Source organism: Elephas maximus, chromosome 26, assembly GCF_024166365.1.
Source record: "Elephas maximus indicus isolate mEleMax1 chromosome 26, mEleMax1 primary haplotype, whole genome shotgun sequence".
Taxonomy (NCBI): domain Eukaryota; kingdom Metazoa; phylum Chordata; class Mammalia; order Proboscidea; family Elephantidae; genus Elephas; species Elephas maximus.
This window is the reverse complement of record NC_064844.1, coordinates 46,055,868-46,079,437: the sequence shown is the minus strand read 5'-3', so window position 1 is coordinate 46,079,437 and position 23,570 is coordinate 46,055,868. Positions and strand designations below refer to the sequence as shown.

Sequence of the window (23,570 nt, the reverse complement as noted above, 5' to 3'; positions counted from 1 at the left end):
GGAAGGAGTGTGTCATGGGAATGCAACAGGCCAACACAACTGGTGTCAGTGAAGGACCTGCATGGGGGCAGCCACTCCACAAACAGTGGCACTAAGTGTCCAGTCCCATCTTGGTGTGTCCTTAGGACTCTGATTCTCATCCTATCCTAGGTGAGGTCAACTCCAAGAGGGTGCGGTGGTGCGCAGTGGGCCACCAGGAGAGGGCCAAATGTGACAACTGGAGTTCTGTGAGTGGTGGCGCCTTAGAGTGCACCATGAAGGAGACCACTGAGGACTGCATTGCCGCCATTGTGGTACGCAGGGCCCCTCCTCCAAACACGCAGCATCTCTGCTGAGTCTGGCATTGAGACCCCCTTCCCAGATGTCTCCCCATCAGCCAGTATGCTGCAGATGCACCTGTCCTTGCTGCCACCTCCCCTTGGCTGCCCCATAGGCTGCTTCAGCTCAGGGCAGGGCAGGCATCTAACAGAAATGCAGAGCTGGCCCAAGACCCACACTCCTCTGGGTCCCAGCTATAGAGTCCAGGAAGCTCTGAGGGGTGTCCTGCCTAGGAGCCATGGAAAGTGGGGGGGCATTCAAAGGTGTGGTCAGGATCAGTGTGCATTGTGATGGTAGATTGCCCTTTGCAGTCCTTTAGTTGTAAGTTTAATTTCTGTCCTAATTATGAAAAATTCCATGCCAGGAGAGAAATTGAAGATAAATCATTGACAATATCATAACTCAGGGATCATCAAGCATGTAACCTCTAAGTTAGGAAGTTGTGTTGTTATTGACTTTCCAATGCTCTATGAATATGTAATATTCTTGTGATTAGAAAAAAATACTTAAGAAGACTAAAAAATGGACAAATTTAGGAGACTGTACAAACAGTGAGATCCTAATTTTGGTAAACCTCCCTGGGACCAACCCATAAGATTAAGAGCTTGCTTATTTATACAGTCTCCTAAATTTGTCAATTGTAAGAATTAAGTGAATTTAAAGGCTGATAACATTGCCTGGCATACAGTAAGCAGTCAATAAATGTTAGCTTATTATTATTTCATAATTACTATTGTTATCTAAAGCGTTGAGCACAGTTGGAGCACTTTGCTAGGTAATGAAATAGTCATTTAAAATGTTTTTAATACCTGCATAATATTCAACCAAGTATTTCTGCCTCAATTTCTGCCTTAACACGTGAATGTCTAGGACACACAGCCTGGGTTGGACAATTGCTCCTGGGTCAACAAGGCCAAAGGTGTGCCCAGTTTTCTAATCCCTGTGTTTACATGGCAGAAGATGTGGGTGACCCATGATTTGGATGATTACAAGGACATGTGACATGAAGTCAATGTGACAAAAACCTCTGGGGGTTGGTGGGATGGGAAACAGCCTCACTGTTATGCTAGCGATTTGGTTTTTAACTTCAGAAAGGAGAAGCTGATGCCCTGAGCTTGGATGGAGGATTCATCTACACGGCGGGCAAGTGTGGTTTGGTGCCTGTCCTGGCGGAGAACTACAGTAAGTGGAGGGGAGCACCTCTCTGGCTTTATTCCCTCTGGGCCATGAACATAGATGAAGAAACAATGTAGTTCAGTGTTGACTTGCCATCGAGATAATAGTTATTGTTGGAGTGTAAGGAGTTAGTAAATAACATCTCCATTCCTTCCAAGTCGGAAGCAATTAAGATATCGACACAGGAGTGAGGCAGAAAGAGATCCAAACCTTTGTAACTGAGACAGTGGTAGTGGAGGGCATGGTGTAGGACTGACCACCAAACCAAAACCAAATCCATCGTCACTGAGTTGATTCCAACTCATAGAGACTCTATAGGACAGAGTAGAACTGCCCCACAGGGTTTCCAAAGCTATAAATCTTTATGGAAGCAGACTGCCACATCTTTCTCCTGCAGAGTGGCTGGCGGATTCATACTTCTGATCTTTCGGTTAGCAGCTGTCTGCTTAACTGCTACACCAGCAGAGCTCCTTGGATTGACCATAAGGCATGATGAATCGCTCTTGAAATAAGTTGTCCGCTAATTCAGGGCAACAAGTCTGTTGGTTTACCACATGGCTGAGGACAGGTGAAATCACATTTTGTTGTACGTGAAAAGATCTAATTCTCCCTCCTCCCACTGCCTTCAAAAAATGCCTCCAGGTACCCAGATCATTTTGACAAGTTTACCAGTCATTTAACTCACTCCTCTGCTGAAAGGTTGAAGGGCAGGGCTTCCAGGTCAAGAATCTTCCTTCAGTGGAGGTCTATCCACATGGAAACATAAGGCCAGGAGAAAAGGGGGTTTCCCCAATAAATATCATTTACTGAACACTTAACTGGATGCCAAGCAGTGCACAAGAAATCATACATTTTGCACCCAAAACAAAACAGCTCTGTGAGGTAAATAGTGGTATCTCTATCCTGCAGATACAAAAACCAAGGGAAGTTAAGCGACGTGTCCAAAGTCACGTAGAAAGCGGTAGAATAATCCAGGCCTTTCTGACTTCACAGACTTGCTTCTTTTCCGTCCAGAACTGCAGGAATGTAAATCACCGCCTATCACACAGCCTAGGGCTCTGAAGGGAAGAAAGATGTCAGGATGACTTGGGTCGCACAGCAAATGCAAAGGAATCTTTGCAAAGATCTTCTGTGGTCTCTGTTCCCCTTCAAAGGGCATCTCACTTTCATTCTCTGCACTTGTCTGAGTTTTGGGGGGAGATTTTGGGTTGGAACCTCATGTTCAAATGGCAAAGAGTAGGAAAAAGGAGTAAAATGAGTGTGTAGAATCTTAGCTGGCTAAAAATCAATGATAATCTGCTCAGTTAGTGCTTCTCATTTTAGTCTTGACTAAAAATATACATATATAAATATATATATATTTTTTATTGAGATTGACAAGATCATGACTTTGGATTGAGTAATGTTGCTCAGAATCGACTTGATGGCAGTGGGTGGGTTTGAGTTTGTTTTTGAATGTGGGTGTTTAATGTTCTCCCCCTTGATTGTTTTTTTCTTTTTAGACCATAACGATGGCAATGCAGGGCTTGGGTCTAAGTGTGTGAATACACCTGTGGAAGGTGAGTCAAGACCAGTAGCACTGGGACTCAAAGGTAAAGACCATTGTTGGGGAGAGGGTGAGCAAAGCCTTAAAGACAAACAAAAATTACAAAAGCTGGGGGAAAAAGGAGAAACCACTGCTAATTGTTCAGATGTAAATGAAGCTGTAATGATAATAATGTGTAGGGTACTTACGAGTTGACACAGGACTCCTGCTTACACTATTCCCATTTCTTCTTCTCAGCCATCCTGTAGTCCAAACCCACTGCTGTCAAGTTGATTCTGACCCATAGTGACTCTATAGGACAAAGTAGAACTGCCCCACAGGGTTTCCGAGGCTGTAATCTTTACAGAAGCAGGCTGCCACATCTTTCTTCTGCAGAGTGGCTGGTGGGTTTGAATTGCTGACCTTTCGGTTAGCAGCTGAGTGCCTAACCACTGGGCAACCAGAGCTCCTTCATCCTATAGCATGTGGGTATTATTGTCCCATGTTATATAGATGGGAAAACTGAGGCTCAAAGACTTTGTGACTAGCCCAGGGCCACACAGCCAGGAAGTGGCAGCACATGGACTTGAGAACAAGCAGAGTGACTGGACACCCCACACTGCTTCTGGTTACATGCTGCCTGCCCACTCAGCATGAAGGTCAGCAGCAGGGCAGGAGCCCGTTCCTGCTATATATGGGGCTGAGTGTAGGCCTCACAGAGAAGGAGATTCACTAATAACATGCTGCTAATGAAGAAGATGAAGAAGAGGAAAATGAAATCACCTTTTAGCTTTTAGCCAGCTGGAAGTTAATAGCAGGGGAGTTAGCCTCGTGTTTGGAATGGGAGACCACCACCAGTGACAAGTTCTCCTATCTTGGGATGCCAGATAGGTGCAGAGTGTGTGTCTGTCCTGGAAATACTGTGTCTTAGGCATTAAAGATCAGTGGTTCTCGAAGTGAGGTCCCTGAACCAGCACTGTCAGCATCGCTTGGAAACTTGCTAGACACAAAAATTCTCAGGCCCTGTGATAGACCTACTGAATCAGGGACTCTGGGGGTGGAGCTTGGCGATCTGTGTTTTAACAAGCCCTTCAAGTGATTCTGATGTACAGTGAAAACCCCTGTGATAGAGGATCCTGGAATGAAAAGCAGGTGGTGCCTTGAACTTGGAGTTTCTTGGTCAGGAGACCTGGCTCAAGGGCCTGGGTTTGGAGCGCTGCAGCACAAGCAGCACTGTGTGGTCCCGGAGGCCCCACCCCATCCATCCTCCACGAGGCCTCCAGAGTGCAAAGCTGACACATGTCTCCCCTGCTGATCCTACAGCAGCTCCCCTTCACGTGCAGACAGGACCCAAGCCCTGGGATACACTGTCGCCTCTCTCTGCTTTCACGGCTAAGCGGTCTTCCCTGAGTTGTGTCGTCATCCCCAACCTTAAGGGTCAGCCATGTATTCTATTCTGATAATTTGTAGCCAGCAACAACTCTAACCACTTCAGTGTTGTTGTTAATTGCTGTCAAGTTGATTCCGACTCATGGAGACTCCGTGTGTGCAGAGTCAAACTGCCATAAGGTTTTCAACAGTGGTTGAAATTTTGAGGAACTGCAATGATATGCAAATATAGGCTGATGAGGATGCTTATAGGCCTGATCTTACCGTGATGGAGTAAAGACAGTGGGTAGCCATACAGTCATACACACATGACATTGATTTCACGAGATCAATGACAATAATTAATGCCATGTGTGAAGAAATAGTGACACCTGAAGAAAGACACTAACGGTTTTTGGCTACTGGAATGATAAGACCTTACTGTGGCCTCACAGGGAAATCTACTTCACCAAGAAAGGGGCTCTGGTACCACTTCTGCCACTAACAACAATGCCGTTATATGTGTGACCTACTTTTCCTACAGTATGTTCTCAGCTCTGAGAACATCTGATCCCCTAGCAACTCTCTGAGAACAGTATCACTGTCACCATTTTACTGAGAAGAAATTTCAGCTCCGAGATTCTAAATGACTTGCCTGAGGTTATTTAGGTGGCGACTGGCAAGACAGGTCTTCCACCTGCGTGGTTGACGTCCAACTTATTCAAGCTTGAATGTAGAGACCTGATCCTGATCTATGGCAACAACAAAGTGAGTGGGGGAGGGAGATGAACCACATTATCTTCTTACTCTAAAGGTTTTTTTTTAATTATTATACTTTTTTTTTATTATACTTTAGATGAAGGTTTACAGAACAAACTATCTTCTCATTAAACAATTAGTATACATGTTGTTTTGTGACATTGATTACCAACTCCATGACATGCCAACTCTCTCTCCTTCTGGAACCTGAGTCCCCTATATCAGCTTTCCTGCCCCCTCCTGCCTTCTAGTCCTTGCCCCTGGGCTGGTGTGCCCCTTTAGTCTCGTTTTGTTTTTGTAGGCCTGTCTAATTTTTGGCTGAAGGGTGTACCTCAGGAGTAACTTTATTAATGAACTGAAAGGGTGTTTGGGGGTCATACTCTCAGGGTTTTTCCAGTCTCTGTTAGACCAGTAAGTCTTGTCTTTTTGTGTGTGTGTTAGAATTTTTTTTTTTTTTTCTCCAGCTCTGCCCAGGACCCTCTACTGTGATCCCTGTCAGAGCATTCGGTGTTGGTAGCCAGGCACTATCTAGTTGTGCTGGACTCAGTCTGGCAGAGGCTGTAGTACTTGTGGTCCATCAGTCACTTGGACTAATCTTTTCCCTTGTGTCTTTGGTTTTCTTCATTCACCGTTGCTCCAGATGAGAGGAGAGTATCTTTGTTGGCTGCTCACAAGCTTTTAAGACCCCAGACACTACTCACCAAAGTAGAAAGTAGAACGTTTTCTTCATAAACTATGTTATGCCAATTGAGCTAGATGTTCCCCGAGACCACGATCCCCACAGCCCTCAGCCCAGAAATTCGGTCCCTCAGGGGGTTTGGATGTGTCTATGGAGCTCCCACGACCTTGCCTTGTACAAGTTGTACTGGCTTCCCCAGTGTTGTGTACCGTCTTACCCTTCACCAAAGTTACCACTTATCTATTGTCTATTTAGTGTTTTTCCATCCCCACCCCTGCCCTCCCTTGTAACCATCAAAGGTTGTTTCTTTTTGTGTGTGATAAAGGTTTATGATTCTTATCATAACGCAGCTTTGAAATTCAGGCCTTACTCAACAAGCACATTTCAGTTACATACTATTGGGAAAGAAATAACCTGAAATGCTGACAATATCCCCATTACAATCGGGAACCGGGCAAGAGCGGCCACTCCACCAAAGATATTTGGTATTATTTTGGAAGTGAACGCAGTAAGATGAGAAAAAGAGTTTTTTGTTTTTGTTTTTAATTTTGTGGGAGGGAAGAGAGAAACAATTGTTATTACTGGAAAACGATCTTAGAAATGATATTAGAAAACAAGAGGCTTGACTTAGAAAAAGATGTCATTTAAGTTCTTTCTTCTGGACTTCCATTCAACAGAAATATTTAAACAAGTGCAGTTATATGTACAAAGCTTTATATAAAGTGTTTTGTAATATGGATCCACGTAAATGCCTACCATTAGGAGGATTATAAAATATGGTCCATCCATACAGCAGAACATAACTTAGATTCAACCAGTAAACAGAAGGAGCATAGCTTTATCTATTTCTACTGAATCAGAAAATTGTCCACAATCTATTATGGAGGAAAATGAAGCCAACTTGCAGAAAAGGATTCCATTGAAAAAGTATGACGTGTATATGTGTATGTATAAATATACGTGAGTGTATGTATGAGGACGTATATGAAGAGCAGCAGCATAAGGGTGTTTGGCCCAGTACCTAATAATGAGAACTATTGGGAGGATCCTCTGCTGGGGGTTCCAGATATTCCCCTTCTACAAGGAGAGTGTGGGCGGGGCATCTAGCCATTTTCTGAGGGCCCTGGAGCTATTGAAAATTGCACCTTGGAATCTCTGTTGCAAGGTTATTACACCGTAGCAGTGGTTAAGAAATCAGATGCTGACCTCACCTGGAGCTCCCTGAGAGGCAAGAGATCTTGCCACCCCGCGATTGGCACGTCTGCAGGTTGGAACATCCCCATGAATTTGATTTATAACCAGACCAAGTCCTGTAAATTTGGTAAGTGTGTTCTAGGAGGGGCTGTGGCAGCCCCTTCCTTGGGTCTTGCCTGTGTAGGGCAGAAATTCAGTTTGTGAATAGTAAAGAATGCCACTAATGGGTGGGGGGTCAGGGCTTGACAGACATTGTGGGTGAGTGAGCCTTCCAACCTGAGGTTCAACAGGTTCGCCCCTTTCTCCCCAACCCTTTGCTTCTGAGGGGAGTGGTTTGGGCCCAAAGGATCACGCTCAGGGAATTAGCCTGATTCTTTAAGTCCTAGAAATGGCTCAGGGAGCAAGCCCGGGGTTGCAAAGCAGGTGTATGTATGTGCTGTTTTCACATAAAAACGGAATTGGTTTCTTTCTTAAGGGAAAACCGTATACCAGTAAATCTGCGAGTGCCTTAAATTTCACTTTCATCTTCATTTTTCTTAGATTCCAACGTTAGTTCAGCAACTCTTTCCAGTACCTAAACTGCCCCTGCTCCTCTGCCTTTCTTACCCATCTCACAAATCCAGCCCTGCATGAACCCTATTGCCCTGGCTCCTCTCCCTCTGCAGCTGAGCAAGGCTGGGGAACCTCACAGGTGGAGCAGTTTATTTTGCGGGAAATGCTCCAGCCACTGGCCTGACGCTCACAGGCACCCCTCTGTTTCTCTGCTCTGCTCCTCCTGCAATTTCCCATAATTATCCTGCCACCCTAATTGTCCACTGCCCTAAACCCATACCTAGCTTCCATTCATTCTCACAGACGATCTGCAAGAGACAATTGAAACCACCAGAGGATCCCCTTCAACATCCCACTGCCAGAAGCTGTGGGCCTCCTGACATCTGCATCACCCAGCCTTCCTCCCCTCCCCTGCAGAACCCTCTACCTAGGCTTGGGTGAGGGCCCCTTCCTACTGCTCCCCCGAGAGCCTCAGTTACCACTTCTCCCTCTGGTATATCCAGCAGTGTCTTTCAACATGTAAACATATCCCGTGTCTTCCATTTTAAAAATCCCCCTAACATTCTCCCCTGCTTTACTATCAGTTTTCTTAGAAGAGCTGTCTGAACCACTCCCGTCCCACCCACTCCCATTCTCCCCCCACCCCCCCGCAGCTTCTCTGCATCCTCCTCAGGAAGAACTCTGACCAAGGCCACCAGCGACCCCATGTGGCTCAGTTGGAAGGACAGGCTTCAGCCTGCTTCCTCACTGACCTCTCAGCAGCATTTCTTCCAATTGCCCTAAAATACACAATTCCATGGCTTCTGTGAAAACACATATGCTTGGCTTTTCTCCTACTCCAACGTCAGTCTGCTTTCCCAATCTGGCTAATAAATTTTTGAGCTGCTTAAAACAACTCTTGTCCCACTGTAAGCTTGATCTCCAGGCACTCTTATCCATACCTACAGCCCTGATGACTATCAAAACTTAGATTCATATATATACAAAGCTAGGCACACAGCCTAGCAAGGTAAATGTTTAGTTAAGTACTAGATAACCAGATAAAATGATAGCTTGCTGCTGTCCTACTATTATTATTAAAAAAATTAATACTGTGGTATTATTACTGTATTATTATATTTGCATGTTGATAAAACATCAAGTTTTTATCCCTAGCACAGATCTCTCCTTGGCCTCCAGACACATATGTATATTCAACTGCTGACTTGACATATCTAGTCAGGAGCTCTGGTGGCACAGTGGTTAAGTGCTCAACTGCTAACCAATAGGTCGGCGGTTTTGAATCCACAAGCTGCTCTGTGGGAGAAGATGTGGCAGTCTGTTCCCACAAAGATTGCAGCCTTGGAAACCCTATGGGGCAGCTCTACTCTGTCCTCCAGGGTCTCAATGAGCCAGATTCAACTCAACAGAAACCGATTTAGTCAGTATCTCAAAACACATTAAGCTCAACCTGCCCAAAACTGAATGCATCATCTCCCCTGCCAAGCCTGGGCCTGTTCCAGAGCTACCTAGCTTAGTCCATCTGGTTGCCCCAGCTGTCATCATTGACACACCCAGCCATCACCAGTTATGTCAATTTCACCTCCGTTCACCTGTGTCTATCCCCTTTGCCCTGCTCTAGACCAAGCTATCCTCATCTCCCTGGACTGCTGCAACACCTGCTTCCTGGACCCCAGATCCACTGTGGATTCCATCCACCCCACTGCCAGACCTGTCTTTGCAAAGCGAAGATCTGACTATACGCTGCCCACCACCCCCAGCCCAGATTGTCTAAAGCCCTTAAAAAGCTCCACATTTCTCTAAGGATAAAGAACAAAATCCATAGCACAGTTTAAAAGATCACGTATGGTCTGGACCCTACCCCTTCCCCACTCACCACCTTGCTCCAGGTGGCCCAGCCCCAGTGGCCTCGGTTAAGTTCTGTGTCAGCCCCTCTCCCCGCCAGGCCTTTACGGATGCTGCTTCCTTGTCTGGAAAGCTCCTCCCACTCTGCCCTTGGGTACCTTCTACTCGTTCTTCATCTCTCAGCTTGAGAATGCTCCCTGGCTCTCAGGTTTATACCAGCTTCCTTCATCTGTAGCCTCCTGGAACCATATTCTTTTTCCCCAGATCTAGAAAAGAAACATGAATTCACTGGTGTGGTTGCTGAGTAATGATTGCCACCCCACTGGATGCAGATTCCAAGAGGGCTCGCCTAAGTCTGAGGTCCTCATTGTGATGCCCTGGAGCACAGCACAGGGCTGGACAGCCCTGCCTTTCCAGGCTCTCCCTGAACTTGAACTCAAGAGAGCAAATCTTTGAAAGAAAGACAAGGGTCAAAAGCGTGTGGTGCTGGTTCAACAGCCAGGACCTCCAGTTTGGTCTCCTGTCTCGAGGTTACAGTCTGCGCCTGGCCTTCCGCACCACTGCCCGGACTGGGACAGGGTGGGCTTCCACGAGCTCACAGGCGCCTCGTCCAGCTTCAGCCAATTCCCCTTTACTTTCCTCCAGCTGGAACCTCTTTTGATTCCATAAAGTTCTTCGCTTTAATAATGTTACTAAATAACTGAATGTGTCTTTATATCACCTAGGTAATTTTAGGGACAGACTCTGAAGCTGTTGTCCTTCTGTGCAGATGAATTCTTCAGTCAAAGCTGTGCCCCTGGGTCAGACCTCAATTCCAGTCTCTGCGCTCTGTGCAGCAGTGGTGTATCAAGTCCAGCCCACACGTGTGTCCCCAGCAGCCACGAGAGATACTATGGCTCTACAGGGGCTTTCAGGCAAGTGTTCGTCCATCACTTTTCTCCTTGGAACCAACCCAGTGAACATGGTTATGCATCAAACTATAAAATATTCCTGAAAGAAGTTAAAGAAACTCTAAGCAAATGGAGCCCTAGTGGCGCAGTGGTTAAGAACTTGGCTGCTAACCAAAAGGTCAGCAGTTTAAATTTACCAGCTGCTCCTTGGAAACCCTATGGGGCAGTTCTACTCTGTCCTGTAGGGTCACTGGGAGTTGGAATTGACTGGATGGTAATGGGTTTGGGGTTTTTTTTTTTTTTTTTTTTTAAGGGTCATCTCCACTTAGATTTGTAATTACCTTCTTGAATTTAAATACCCTAAACTGAACTCTTGAAATTCCACAACTCCACCCAGACCAGCACCTCTTGCAGCCTTCCCAACCTCAGTTAAAGATAACTGCATTTTTCCTTTTGTAAAAAAAAAAAAGTTAAAATCTTGGTGTTATCTATGGCTGTTCTCTTTCATACCCCATATCTGGTCCATCATCAGATCATGTTGACTCTACCTTCAAAGCCCTCCAACGATTTCCCATATCACCAGAGTAAAAGTCAAGGCCCTTCTCTGATGTATAAGGAAGGCCCTTCTTGATCTGGACCTCATCTTCTACTTCTTTCCCCCTTCTCTTTCTGCTCCAGCTATCTCGGTATCCCAGCTGTTCCTTGATGGTGTCAGGCACACTTCTGCCTCAGGGCCTTTGCACTTGCTCATCTGGAATGCTCTTCCTCCTCATATCATCAGGGCTAGTTCCCTCATTTCTTTTAGGACTTCTCAGGGAACTCTTCATGGCCACTGTATAATTTGACACCCCTCCCCTTGGCAATATTTTGTATTCCCCCTTTCTTGCTTTATGGTTTTTTTTTTTTTTTAAACATTTATCCCATACCTTTTATCAACTTAACTTGCTTAAAATGTCTCTTTTGTCCAGTAAATTAAGGACTCCTTCGGTTGCAAGTTAAAGTGATCCACTGCTAACTGAAAGGTCAGTGGTTTGAAACCACCAGCAGCTCCACGGGAGAAAGATGTGGCAGTCTGCTTCCATAGAGACTTATAGCCTTGGAAACTCTATGGGGTCGCTATGAGTCAGAATCGAATCGATGGCAGTAGGTTTGGGTTTGGTTTTAAGTGAGAAAAATCCATGTGAATCAGCTTAAGCCAAAGGGGGCTGCTTCAAAAGCTGCCCCTGCAAACTCCCTCCTCATAAAGATGGAGACCTGAGCTTCAGGAGCCAGAAAGATGCTTCAAGGCTAGGGATACTGGATAAAATACAGGATGTCCATTAAATTAAAATTTCAGGTAAACAACAGATGAGTTTTCTGTATCAGGGACACACTCTGCTTCTGCTGCTGCTGCTTCGCCTTTTTCTCTCTCTGCACATGTGCCTCGTGTTTGTCTTTCTGTTCAGATTGTTTTTTTCCATTTCTCAGTCCATGTAGAGGGAAGGGAACACAGTCCCAGGATTGTTACAACCCCTCAGTGATAAAGGAACAGCCAAACACAGCCCCAATTCCCAGGCAATGGGGTGAAAGCCTTCCTGCTCACACCAGTCATGCAGTGAAGTCACCTTGTAAAGTGACAGCTGCCTCCAATGTAATCAGGAGGATTGTTTGGGATGGAACGGCAGGAGTTGGGTCTCAAAAAAAGTAACAATGTTTGGGCAGCCAAACAAAAGCCAAGAAATTTTTTTTTAATAAAATTATACGAAGGGAATCTTGTTTTCCTAGATATAAAAAAAATCACGTTGTAATATTGTAGTAATCAATGTTATGTTTATATGCAGGAATAACAAATCAATGGAAGCAAATAGAATTCTGAGACAGATACATGGACAGGTTACAATTCAGTCCATAACAAAGGTGCATTTCAAATCATTGGGGAAGAGTGAACTTGAGAGAGAAAATAAAACGTGTCCTGAGAACTGGCACCTGGACCTGGTGACCCTAGTGAGTCAGTCCTAGAAGCTGGACTGGCAAGGTCAGGGAGGGCAGGTGAGGGGTGCTAATGGTAAATGAGGTGTGTGTGATGAGTAGGGGAGTGAGGCCTGTTGCTGGGGGCAGTACAGGGGTCAAGGCAGGGTTTATCGTTTTAAAAAGGAAAGGCGTATAAATGAGAAGAATTCAGTAAACAGGGAGAGATTACAACTACAGAGAGAAAGAGGATAACTGATTAAAAAAAAAAAGTTTGAAGGTGGTCAGGGGCGGTTGCTCTGGGAAGGACACCTTTGTGTTTGCAGGAAGGGTGACCTTCCCTCCTCTGTAACTGGAGGGCAGGAGAGGAACACCTAGGCTGGCTGATTCGGTTGGGCAGAGTCTTCTCTGTGAAACAGAAACACGTGTCCTGTGCTTAGGGTGTGTGAGTGTTGGGAGTGGGGGGCCAGGTATGAGGTTCGCAGAAAGTGGGAAGACATTTGAACTCATGTCTCTATAAAGTGGAGAATGGTTGTCTAAAGCTGAGGTTCTCACACTTGAGCATGAACTAGAATCACCTGGAAGGCTTGTTCAAACAGATTGCTGGACCTGCCCCCAGAGTTTCCGAGTCAGTAGGTCTGGGGTGGGGCCTGAGAACGTGCATTTCTAACAAGTTTCCAGGAGACGCTGCTGCTGCCGGTGCAGGGACCATACTTTGAGAACCACTAGTCTAGAGTAGAGAAAGGAAGACAGGAGAGAGCAGCTGCTATGAGCACCCAGGTGAAGTCAGTGCTCGGGAAGTCTCAAGTCTACCTTGCTGCAGAGGTGCAGGCACACCTAAGGCAGATGGCGATGCTCGTTCACGACTGGATTCTGTGAAGGAGGCATGAAGGGAAGAAATGGGGCAAGGGAGCTTAGGAACTTTGAATGGGAGTAACTGATCCTGGCTAGGTGTAGAGGCACCTGAAGCTGAAAGAGAGGGAACACTAGAGTGCTTCTGACAATTGATAGCAATTTCCAACTGACTAAATGTCATAAAGCTGGTTTTTAATGTGCTCAACCCTTCTCAAAAAGAATGCACCTTGAATACAGGGAAATATTTTTCATGGGATTAAGCATGAACAAACATTCAGTGACACGTACTCACTTTTATTAATACCGAGTAGCAGGGGCCTAACTGGAAAACAGTACCTGGGGCAATTAGTGTTAAATTGCTGAAGGATCTCTCATAGCTGGCAATGGAAACTGTGATGGCTGATAGAAACTGCTAATTGGCACCCCTCCTCCAGTGGCCCCCAGAGCACTGTGCCCTACCTGCATGCCATCCCCCTCCCCACCCCCAGCTAGGCCTTTGCTGAGTAGACATCTGAGTCCACCACCTGTCAGTTCATTGTACTGTGGTGGCTTGTGTGTTGCTATGATAATGGAAGCTATGCCACCAGTATTTCAAATACCAGCGGTGTCACCCATGGTGGACAGGTATCAGTGGAGCTTCCAGACTAAGACTAGGAAGAAGGGCTTATTGATCTACTTTTAAAAATTGGCCATTGAAAACCCTATGGATCAGAACAGAACACTGACCAACTGGAGTCAAACACACCAATGATTTTGAAAATGGTGCAGGATCAGACAACATTTCATTCTGTTGTACATGGGGTCGTCGTGAGTCAGAGCCAACTCTACAGCAGTTAAGGACAACAGACATAGGATTGTGGCAAGATTCTTTCAAAACCACCTCTTCCACACCAATCTTAATCTCTGATCTTGTGTTTTGATTCAAGGACAAAGTCATCCCTTGATTATCCCTGTTAATAGGGAAATACAGGCACCTCCTCTGGAGAAGCTGGTCAGTATTTAAAACAGGAAAACAGAAAACGGTAATCTATAATAGAAATGAAATAGGCAGTTTCCTTCCTCTATCACATTTCCCCCTCAAACTGCTAGGGATGGCCTGGGTGTTTTGTGGTTTGTGTGGTTTGTGTGGAAAGGGTCGGTGTCAGGTATGCCAAGTGGCCCAAGTGGATGGGGTGTGAAGCTTCTCAGTGATTCTTTCTGTGTCTCTTTCTCCCTCTCCTGTTTATCCTGCTCTCTGACCCTCGCTGTACAGATGTCTGGTTGAGAAGGGAGATGTGGCCTTTGTGAAGCACCCCACAGTCCTGCAGAACACTGACGGTAGGTGACTGCACTGTCCTTCCTTCTCGCAGGAAACTGTGAATCTCTCATGTGAGATCGCTACTACCACTGCCACTCCTGGTTGGCCAATTGGAATGTTATTAATCCTGTTAGAGTCCAGTAACTTAGGTCCTAACATTTCTTATTTTGGGAATGAGAAGACTCTTCACATCTTGTCCAACTTACAGGATTGAACCTGCTATTACGTGGGCTTCAACCCAGCTCACAGACACACAGAGGCCAATTTGGTTTTCTCAGTTCACAAAAACATAAAGACTGTCCCTGTTACCTGTACATGCAGGGCAAGAATCATGTATGCTTTTTAATAGTTTATCTTTACATACATATTTTACTTTCATGAGCTGGTTAGGTACCCAATTCATGCTTATGCTCACTTTGAGGTGCTGCCTGAGACCAGCTGGGACTTTTTAGGGAGATGCGTTCCACCAGAGGTTGGGTGCTTATTGATACTCTATGTTCACGGTCGTCCAGACCAAGAATTAGCAAACTCAAGACCCCTGTGACCAGTTCAGCCTCCACTCCACTTTCTCCTAGCCTCACACCCTACCTCCCAGGGAAAAGTGAGGCAAGGGAAGGGAAAAACCAAAAACCAAACCTGTTGCTGTTGAGTCGATTCCTATAGGTCAGAGTAGAGCTGCCCTGTAGAGTTTCCAAGGAGCGCCTGGTGGATTTGAACTGCCAACCTTTTGGTTAGCAGCTGTAGCACTTAACCACTACGCCACCACAGCTTCCAGGGAAGGGAAAGATCTTTCAAATAGTAACTCAAAACCCTAAAGCAAAAAAGCAAGAACATGATCAACTTTACTAAACAAAAATTTTAAACTTTTTATGAACAGAAATCAACCATAAAAAAAGACAGATGACAAAGGACAAACTAAGACAAAATATTTGCTTGGAATATGGCAAAGGGCTTTTCAGTTTAGCCAAAACTAAAGCATTTGATAATAGTAGTGTTGGTGAGGGTATGGGCAAAGCTGCTTTTGTATGCTCTTGGTAAATTGGTTTGACACTTTTAAAGAAAAAAATGGATATATTTATCAAACATTTAATTGCACATAATCTTTGAACCAGAATACATTTCTAGGAGTTAATACCACAAATTTATTGACACCAGCCTGCTAAGATTGAAAGGTTATTAACTGCAACATTTTTTGTAGTCAAAACTTAGAAAACAAGCTAGGATATTGGATTAGTTGAAGATATACTGATACTTCTACACAATGGAGTATTGTGGTGCTTTTAAAGAGAGTACAGAAATTCTACTAGATGGTGCCTGGCTACCACCAATGACTGCCCTGACAGGGAACACAACAGAGAGTCCCGGACGGAGTGGGAGAAAAGCGTGGAGCAGAACTCAAATTCACGTAAAAAGACCAGACTCAGTGGTCTGACAGAGACTGGATGAATTCCTGAAACTATGGCCCCTGGACACTCTGTTAACCCAGAACTGAATTCATTCCCAAAGCCCATTGTTCAGGCAAAGATTAGACAGGACTATAAAACAAAAAATAATACTCGTGAGAAGTGTGCTTCTTAGTTCAATCAGACACATGAGACCAAATGGGTGGCTCCTGTCTGGAGGCAGGATGAGAAGGCAAGAAGGGACAGGAACTGGTCAAATGGACACAGAGAACCTGGGGTGGAAAGAAGAAGAGTGCTGTCACATTGTGGGGGTTGCAACTAATGTCACAATACAATATGTATATAAATTTTTGTTTGAGAAATTAACTTGAGCAGTAAACTTTCACCTAAAGCATAATAAAAAAATAAAGAGAATACAGTAGTTCTGTATATCATGGTATGAAAAGATTGCCATGTGAAAAAAGACGTTGCAAAACACAGTATACTTAATACACCGTTTCTGTTTAGACCTTTTAGTTCTCCTTGTTGTTGTCATTTTTAAGAATACATTATTATCGATGCTTAAAAAGTGCCTGGAAGGACACAGCTGGAGATGAACTCGGTGAGCTCTAGGGAAAGAGGGGTCCAAGTTCTCTCTTTAGACTCTTTTTATGCTTGACTTTCTCACACTGTTACCTTAAAACAGTGGTTCTCAATGTGTGGCCCTCAGGCCTGCAGCATCAGCATCGCCTGGGAACTTGTTGGAAACACAGATTGTCAAGTTCCACTCCAGACCTACTAAATAAAAAAACTTCCGAGGCAGGGCCCAGTAATCTGTGTTAACTGTTCCCCCAGAAGATTCTGGTGCACCCAGAACCCCATGGCCCTAAAATATTTGTGTGACCTCCAGGGAAAGTTTTTATAGTGGCATAATCTAGACTTTGAAGTTCCTGATATTGTGAAGTTGTATTTTCAGGGATTTGATAAAGATGTACAAAACTTATGAGGCATTTGGAGACTGAAGAAAAAGCTTCTTCCTATTTGGCAAGAAAAAGTCAAGGATTTATTCTTGCCACAGGAAAAAGTGACACTGGGTACAGGATACTGAGAGAGATCAGCCACCGTAGACCTATGTCGAATGTGCAAGTGCAGGTTAACATGGCGTCCCTCTTCTCTGTATCATGTTATTTACTGTAAACTTCTTACTGCATATAACACGCATATAGAAAGATGTACCAATTATAAGAGTACTTCTTCACCAAGTACTTTTCACCAAGTGAGCTCACCCAGGCAACCAGCTCTCAGGCCAAGAAATAGAAATGATCAGCGCAGAAGCCCCCTGGGCCCCTTCCCCTCACTAAGCAGCACAAGAAGGGTCCTGACTTCCAACACCATGGATCAGTTTTGTTGTTTTTAGATTTTTATATAAATAAAACCATAGCACAGATTCATTTGTGTCTGGCCACCTTTGCTCAACATTATGTCATGCCATTCATGCAAGTTATTGCTTGTAGCAGTACTTTTTTTCTTTCATTGCTGAATATTCATTGTGTATGTAGACCACAATGCATTTATCCTTTCTGCTATTGATGGTCTTTTGGGTTGTTTGCATTTTTTACTATTATGAATAGTGCGACTATGGACATTCTTGTGCATGTCTAATGTAGACATATGTCCTCATTTTTCTTGGGTATGTACCTAGAAATGGATGTGCTACATCATAGGATATACATATGATTTGCTTTTTTAAAAGGTAATATTGTATTTTCAGTGGAAGTATACACAGCAAAGCAGGTTCCCATTCAACAATTTCTATGCATGTTGTTCAGTGACGTTGGTTACATTCTTCACATTTTATCAACATCCTCAGTATTTCCGTTCTAGTTCTGTTCGCATTAACCTAGCCTCACAGCTCCCCACCTTCTCATCTATGTTTTAGAGTATTTGTTGACCATTTGGTCGCGTATTGATGGTTTCTTAAGAAAAGCACAGTACTCATGGGTGATTTTCATTTCTTTCTGAGCTAACCTGCATTTTTAGCTAAAAGGTGACTTGAGGGAATAGTTTCAGATCAAGGCTTAAAGAATATCTCAGGGCAGTAGTCTCAGGGATTCCTCCTGACTCAGTGGGTCTAGTAAGTCTGGATCTTTTTTTCCCCTTTCTGTCAGGATCTATCTTTTGTGGTCCTAATCAAAACATATGGTAGTGGTAGCCAGGCACCATCTAGTTCTTCTGGTCTTATAGTAGAGAAGGCTGCAGTTCATGTATAGATAATTAGTCTTGAAGACTGCTTCCTTCTCTGGGTCTTGCATCATCTTTCTTTTTTGGTCCATACGAGTAGAGACGATAGTTGTATCTTAGATGACGGCTCACAAGCTTTTAAGACCCCAGACGCTACTCTCTGGACTAAGATGTAGAACATAAACTTATGAATTATATTATGCCAGTTGACTGAGTTGTTCCATTAGACTATGACCATAAGTCTTCAAATCAAGAAAACTAATCCTGGAAGGTGACTGGTTATGTTTAAGAAGTATCAGTTTCTGTGACCTTTATTTATCATATATATACACACACACACACACAAGGAAACCCTGGTGGCATAGTGGTTAAGTGCTATGGCTGCTAAGCAAAAAGTCAGCAGTTCAAATCCACCAGGCGCTCCTTGGAAACTCTATGGAGCAGTTCTACTCTGCCCTATAGGGTCGCTATGAGTCGGAATCGACTCGATGGCAGCAGGTTTGGTTTTGGTTTTGGTATACACACACACACACACATAATGATTTGCTTTCGTAAACAGAGTCAAATGTTTTATAAAGTGGTTGTACCAATTTAAGCTCCTACCAGCAACGTATGAGAGTTCCACATGCTCACCCAAACTTGGTATTTTCTTTTTTGCCATTCTGAAGTTATGTAGTACATAGCATTAGAATTTTCATTTATTTATATTAATTTTCATTCCCTTAATGATGAATTGGGAACCTTATGTTTATTGGCCCCCATTTGGATATCTTCTATTATGAAGTTCTTGTTCAAGTTTCATGCCAATTTTCTACTTTTTTCTTCTTGATTTAAAGACATTCTTTATGTATCCTGGATACAAGTTTTTGATAGATATACCATTAACCCACTGCTGTCGAGTCTATTCCGACACATAGCAACCCTATAGGATGGAGTAGAACTGCCCCATACGGTTTCCAAGGAGTGCCTGGTGGATTTGAACTGCCAACCTTTTGGTTTGCAGCCATAGCTCTTAACCACTATGCTACCAGGGTTTCCGTTTGATAGATATATGTATGGAAAATATCTTGTCCCTCTCTGTATAATTCAATTTATGAATCTTTTCTTTTCTGGTTAGTGCTTTTCAGCCCTGTTTAAGAAATCTTTGCCTACGATGAGTTTATGAATTTTTCTCTTAAAACGTTTTAGCTTTTAAAGTCTAATATTTTATTGTTCTGTGTCTGTTGTGACTCTCCCAGACACTGGTGATTGGTCACATTCCCCAGGGTGGGTACCCTGACCAAAGCCATCTGCCTTGGCTGATCCACTTTCCTTCTCTTCCAGGAAAGAACCCTGCCCCATGGGCTAAGGATTTGAAGCAGGAAGACTTTGAGTTGCTGTGCCTCGATGGTACCCGAAAGCCTGTAACCGAGGCTCAGAGCTGCCACCTGCCCATAGCCCCAGGTCATGCAGTGGTCTCGAGAAAAGAAAAGGCAGAATTTGTTCGCAGAGTACTCTTCAACCAACAGGTATGGGTCCCAGTGCCTCCTACACCCCTCTGCACAACTTAGTTCTCTGGTGGAGAGGCCCAGCCTCACAGGCTTTCTCTCTGGGTGGTAAAAGTAGATTGTCCCAGCCTTGTCTCTGATTAAAGAGGAAAGCTGATTGCTAAAGTGAACATAGCAATCAGCTTTCCTTTTTAATCAGAGACAGGGCTGGGACTGTTAAGGATAATCAAAAAAACAAAACAAAAAACCAATTTCCATCAAGACTCCTCTGACTCATGGTGACCCCTGTGTGTTGGAGTAGAATTACGTTCCATATAGTTTTCAGTGGTTGAGTTTTAGAAGTAGATCACCAGGCCTTTCTCCTGAGGCTCTTCTGGGCAGACTCAAACCTCCAGCTTTCATGGACTGGAAAAATCTCAGACATTTGGACATCTGAAGTGTCTCCCTGATATTCAATTGGCTGAGCAAATTCATGGTACCTCGTGGCCTTGTTCAATTACACCACAAAAATTATCTGTTTTACTCTTCAGCATCCTTCATACTAGGCTGAGGTATATGTTGTGAAAAGCTGCCTGGAGGTTACTCTGCTGATGTACGGATGGACCCGAATGTGTTTACTGAGCCTGGGCAGGTTGAGCACTGTTTTAGGCTTCCTAAAAGGTGAGAGCACATGTTTGGAGAACTCGTGACCTCTCTCTACAGGCAGCCAGCCAGGGCTGATCTTATGGAGTAGTGGGCCACCTAAATCACATAATTTTAAGATGACCCTAAAACCCCCTCCTCCTTTTGCACTATCACACCCCATTCTCAGAAGTGCTCCAAACGAGTAATCCATGTCTTAGCATGTGCTGTCTATGCATCACAATTAAACTATGATGACCCGGGGAGAGCTGGCAAAATAAGAGGCTCGCTGTCTTGGACTTTTGAAAGGGTGGGTCCCACACAGGGTGAGCTGCCACCTTGGCTATGAGAGAAGTGTACCAAAGAAAACAAAGGAGAGGAAGGTGGTAGAAACAGTCGTGCATCTGGGGCATATCCAGAGAATAGAGGCAAGGTAGCAAGGGCTCCAGGCAACAGGAAAAGATACGATAACAGTGGTTGGAGAAGTAGTGATACAGTGGCAAAATTAAGTTCCTTCTGTTTACCAGGTGAAGCTCTTGTGGCAAAGTGGTTAAGATCTCAGGCTGCTAACCAAAAAGTCGACAGTTCAAATCCACCAGCCACTCCTTGGAAACCCTATTAGGCAGTTCTACTCTGCCCTATAGGGTTGCTGTGAGTCAGAATTGACTCGATGACACACAACAACATTTTACCAGATGGTTTACGTACACCATCTCACTACTTACTGTTATTAGTTCCGTTTACAAATAAGTATGGAGGTTCATTGACCTCAGTAAAGAATTTGCCCCACACCATGAGTAAAGATAGGGCCAGGATTTGAACCCAGACAGTTGGACTCCAGAAACCATGCTTTTTGCCATTTTGCCGTGATGTCTCCTAAACTGTGGCTGTATCCCAGGTTTCCAGGAGGCTGGAGCCAAGCAGCCCAGCTGACTTAGGTTTTTTGATGCAGAGTACACAGCCCTGAGCTTCCTAGTACCCATGGTTACACATTGTCTATTTGTCTGTCTGTCTGACCCAGGAGCTCTTTGGAAGAAATGGATTTGAATACGCAATGTTTCAGCTGTTCACATCTTCAAGCAACGACCTGCTGTTCAGTGATGACACGGAATGTTTAGCCAACCTTCACAACAAAACAACTTATGAAAAATACTTAGGGCCTGAGTATCTTATGGCTATTGGTAATCTGAGACAATGCTTAACCTCTGGTAAGCAGAATAATACATCAAGGAGAAGTAACACAGGGCCCAGGTGAATGTGTTTGCATTAAGGACTATTGTGTGCCAAGCCCTGGGCAAGGACTGATAGGAACACAAAGGGCCAGCTTCCTGCCCTGAAGGAGGAGTCAGCCTCACCAATGAGGCCACTCAGTTACACAACAGTATAAGACACTCTCTGAAAAAATGCCAAGTTGTTTGAAGAAGACAGTGAGTGCAATAGAACTTGAGATCACTTGGGAATTTAACATGTTTGTATATGTATTTCTTGCTAACAAAATGAAAATGTATATGTGTGAGCACTTGGCTTGGGAGATGACACAGGTATACCAAAGATACAGGACCGATTTTCAAATATTTTAAGTAAATATATAAATAATATTAACAGAACAAATAAATAAAGCATATTTAGCACTATAGCAGGCCCTTTCCAGCTATATATGTTTTAGAATGGCACAGTTGCATCAAAAAGAAATTAATTGGGGGAATAAAATTAGAAATGGGATAATCATACTAATGGGAGTGTGCATGAATTTTTGTTGGTGACATCATGCATTGGAGGTGATGAAAGCAGGTTGAAAGGAAAATGTAGTTATTCAAGAAAAGCACTTAACACATTGGTAAGGGAATGTGTATGTGTGTGCACATTTAAAAATCTTTGTTAGCTATCCTTTACTCCTAGAAAATAGATACAGAATAGTGTTTAGGAAGCACAGAAAGTACCTGAAGATCTTTCTCTTATGTTCTTGTCCCACAGAACTTCTGGAGGTCTGTACATTCTATGGAAATTAAAAGCCGAGCAAGGTGAGGACCACACAGATGCTATAAATACAGCGGAGCCACACTCCCACCTGTTTCTGTGTGGTTTAACATCACTTGTCTTCATAACTCTGTGTTGTAACTGATGGGAAAATGAAAATAAATAAAAGTTGTGTCTTCTTGGAAAGCATTGCTACATTTTCTCAGATTAATTTCTGAAAACTATTTCTTTGTCCTAGAATTGTGCTTCTGAATTTAATATCTATTAAATTGTACTTTTAAAAAGAACTCTACCAGTCTAACTTGATTTACTTTCCCATACTTTATTTTACCCAAGAGTGAAGTCATCTAAGTATGATGTAAGAATAAATCCCCCCAAAGAGAGTCTGAATGGTGATTACAAGTGTGCGAAAAGGCAACTGTGTGCAGTTTTGAGGGCTTACACGATAAAAAGAAAGTATAAAGTAACCAGGTGCCATAGACAGAAGCACCATGCCGTCCCTCCACAGCAAACACCTGAAAAAGCGAAGTAAAACGGAGTCAAATGTCATTCCTGGAACCTGAAGTGTCAAATGAAGAGGTAAAGAACTCAGTCAAACACTGAATGGAGTAAGAAACTGACAAGAGAAGAGAGAGTGAGGAGACATATGTGCCGAGGGCCCCATCAGCTAACGCAGCACAGATCTGCCATCTTGGGCTCCTGTCAGGGATTGGCAGACAAGGAAGACGGGGCAGCAATTCATGGAGCTCCCAGCAGGAGACAGACCACCTGGTAATCAGCAATATACCCTTTCCCATCCCACATCCTCTCCTCCCTGCTCTACCTCTGAGCTTCCTGGCTGGCTGTGGTGGCTTGGCCAGCTGAGAAGTGCAACATCTGTGCCACTTGGGTTCACCACATCCACATCGGAGATCAGTGGACAAGGAGTTTGGGAAAGCAGCTTCACTAAGTTCCTAGCAGAAGACAGACCACCCACTGGACCTTCCCTGTTGCACCATAGCTGAGTGACTGGCCCTGCCAATTGGACAAGGAGGTGAAAATATTGTGACTACAGATGAGCAAACAACAAAGAACACACAATCTACCTGCTAAGACATAACCATATAAAACAAAAAGGCAGGACGAAACAAACAAATCTACAATCAAGAAACGAAGAAAATAACTACTGAATGTCCTAAGACAGCAGACAATATCAACACATATTAAAAACAGCACAGGATGGTTCCAGTAGGCACCCAAAATAAAACACCAGTTGACATGCCAGTAGAAGGAAAGGCTCTAGAGCTACCTGACAGGGAATTGAAATCTCTAATATTCAGAGCAATCCAAGGGTTGAAGCAAAAAACAGAAAAAAATGAGGAAAAAATAGACAAATTTATGGAAAAGGCATACAAATTCATGGAAAATACAGACTAAAAAATGGAAGAATTCAGGAAAATAATACAGAAACAAAATGC

General features: G+C 43.9%; 1 protein-coding gene across 2 annotated transcripts in view; it reads left to right on the top strand.

The window, feature by feature from the left end:
* Positions 1 to 22,345, top strand: part of LOC126068163 (inhibitor of carbonic anhydrase-like) — a 46,324-nt gene extending 23,979 nt beyond the window's left edge. The window contains exons 9-17 of one of the 2 annotated variants that reach the window (XM_049870586.1): positions 151 to 293; positions 1,410 to 1,500; positions 2,997 to 3,053; positions 6,991 to 7,146; positions 10,186 to 10,330; positions 14,361 to 14,425; positions 19,352 to 19,536; positions 21,158 to 21,344; positions 22,111 to 22,345. In XM_049870586.1, coding sequence (XP_049726543.1) covers positions 151 to 293; positions 1,410 to 1,500; positions 2,997 to 3,053; positions 6,991 to 7,146; positions 10,186 to 10,330; positions 14,361 to 14,425; positions 19,352 to 19,536; positions 21,158 to 21,344; positions 22,111 to 22,145 — 1,064 coding nt within the window. In that variant the 3' untranslated portion in view covers positions 22,146 to 22,345. The remainder of the gene's footprint in view (positions 1 to 150; positions 294 to 1,409; positions 1,501 to 2,996; positions 3,054 to 6,990; positions 7,147 to 10,185; positions 10,331 to 14,360; positions 14,426 to 19,351; positions 19,537 to 21,157; positions 21,345 to 22,110) is intronic. The other variant, XM_049870587.1, reaches the window with a different exon arrangement.
* Positions 22,346 to 23,570: the final 1,225 nt, after the last annotated feature.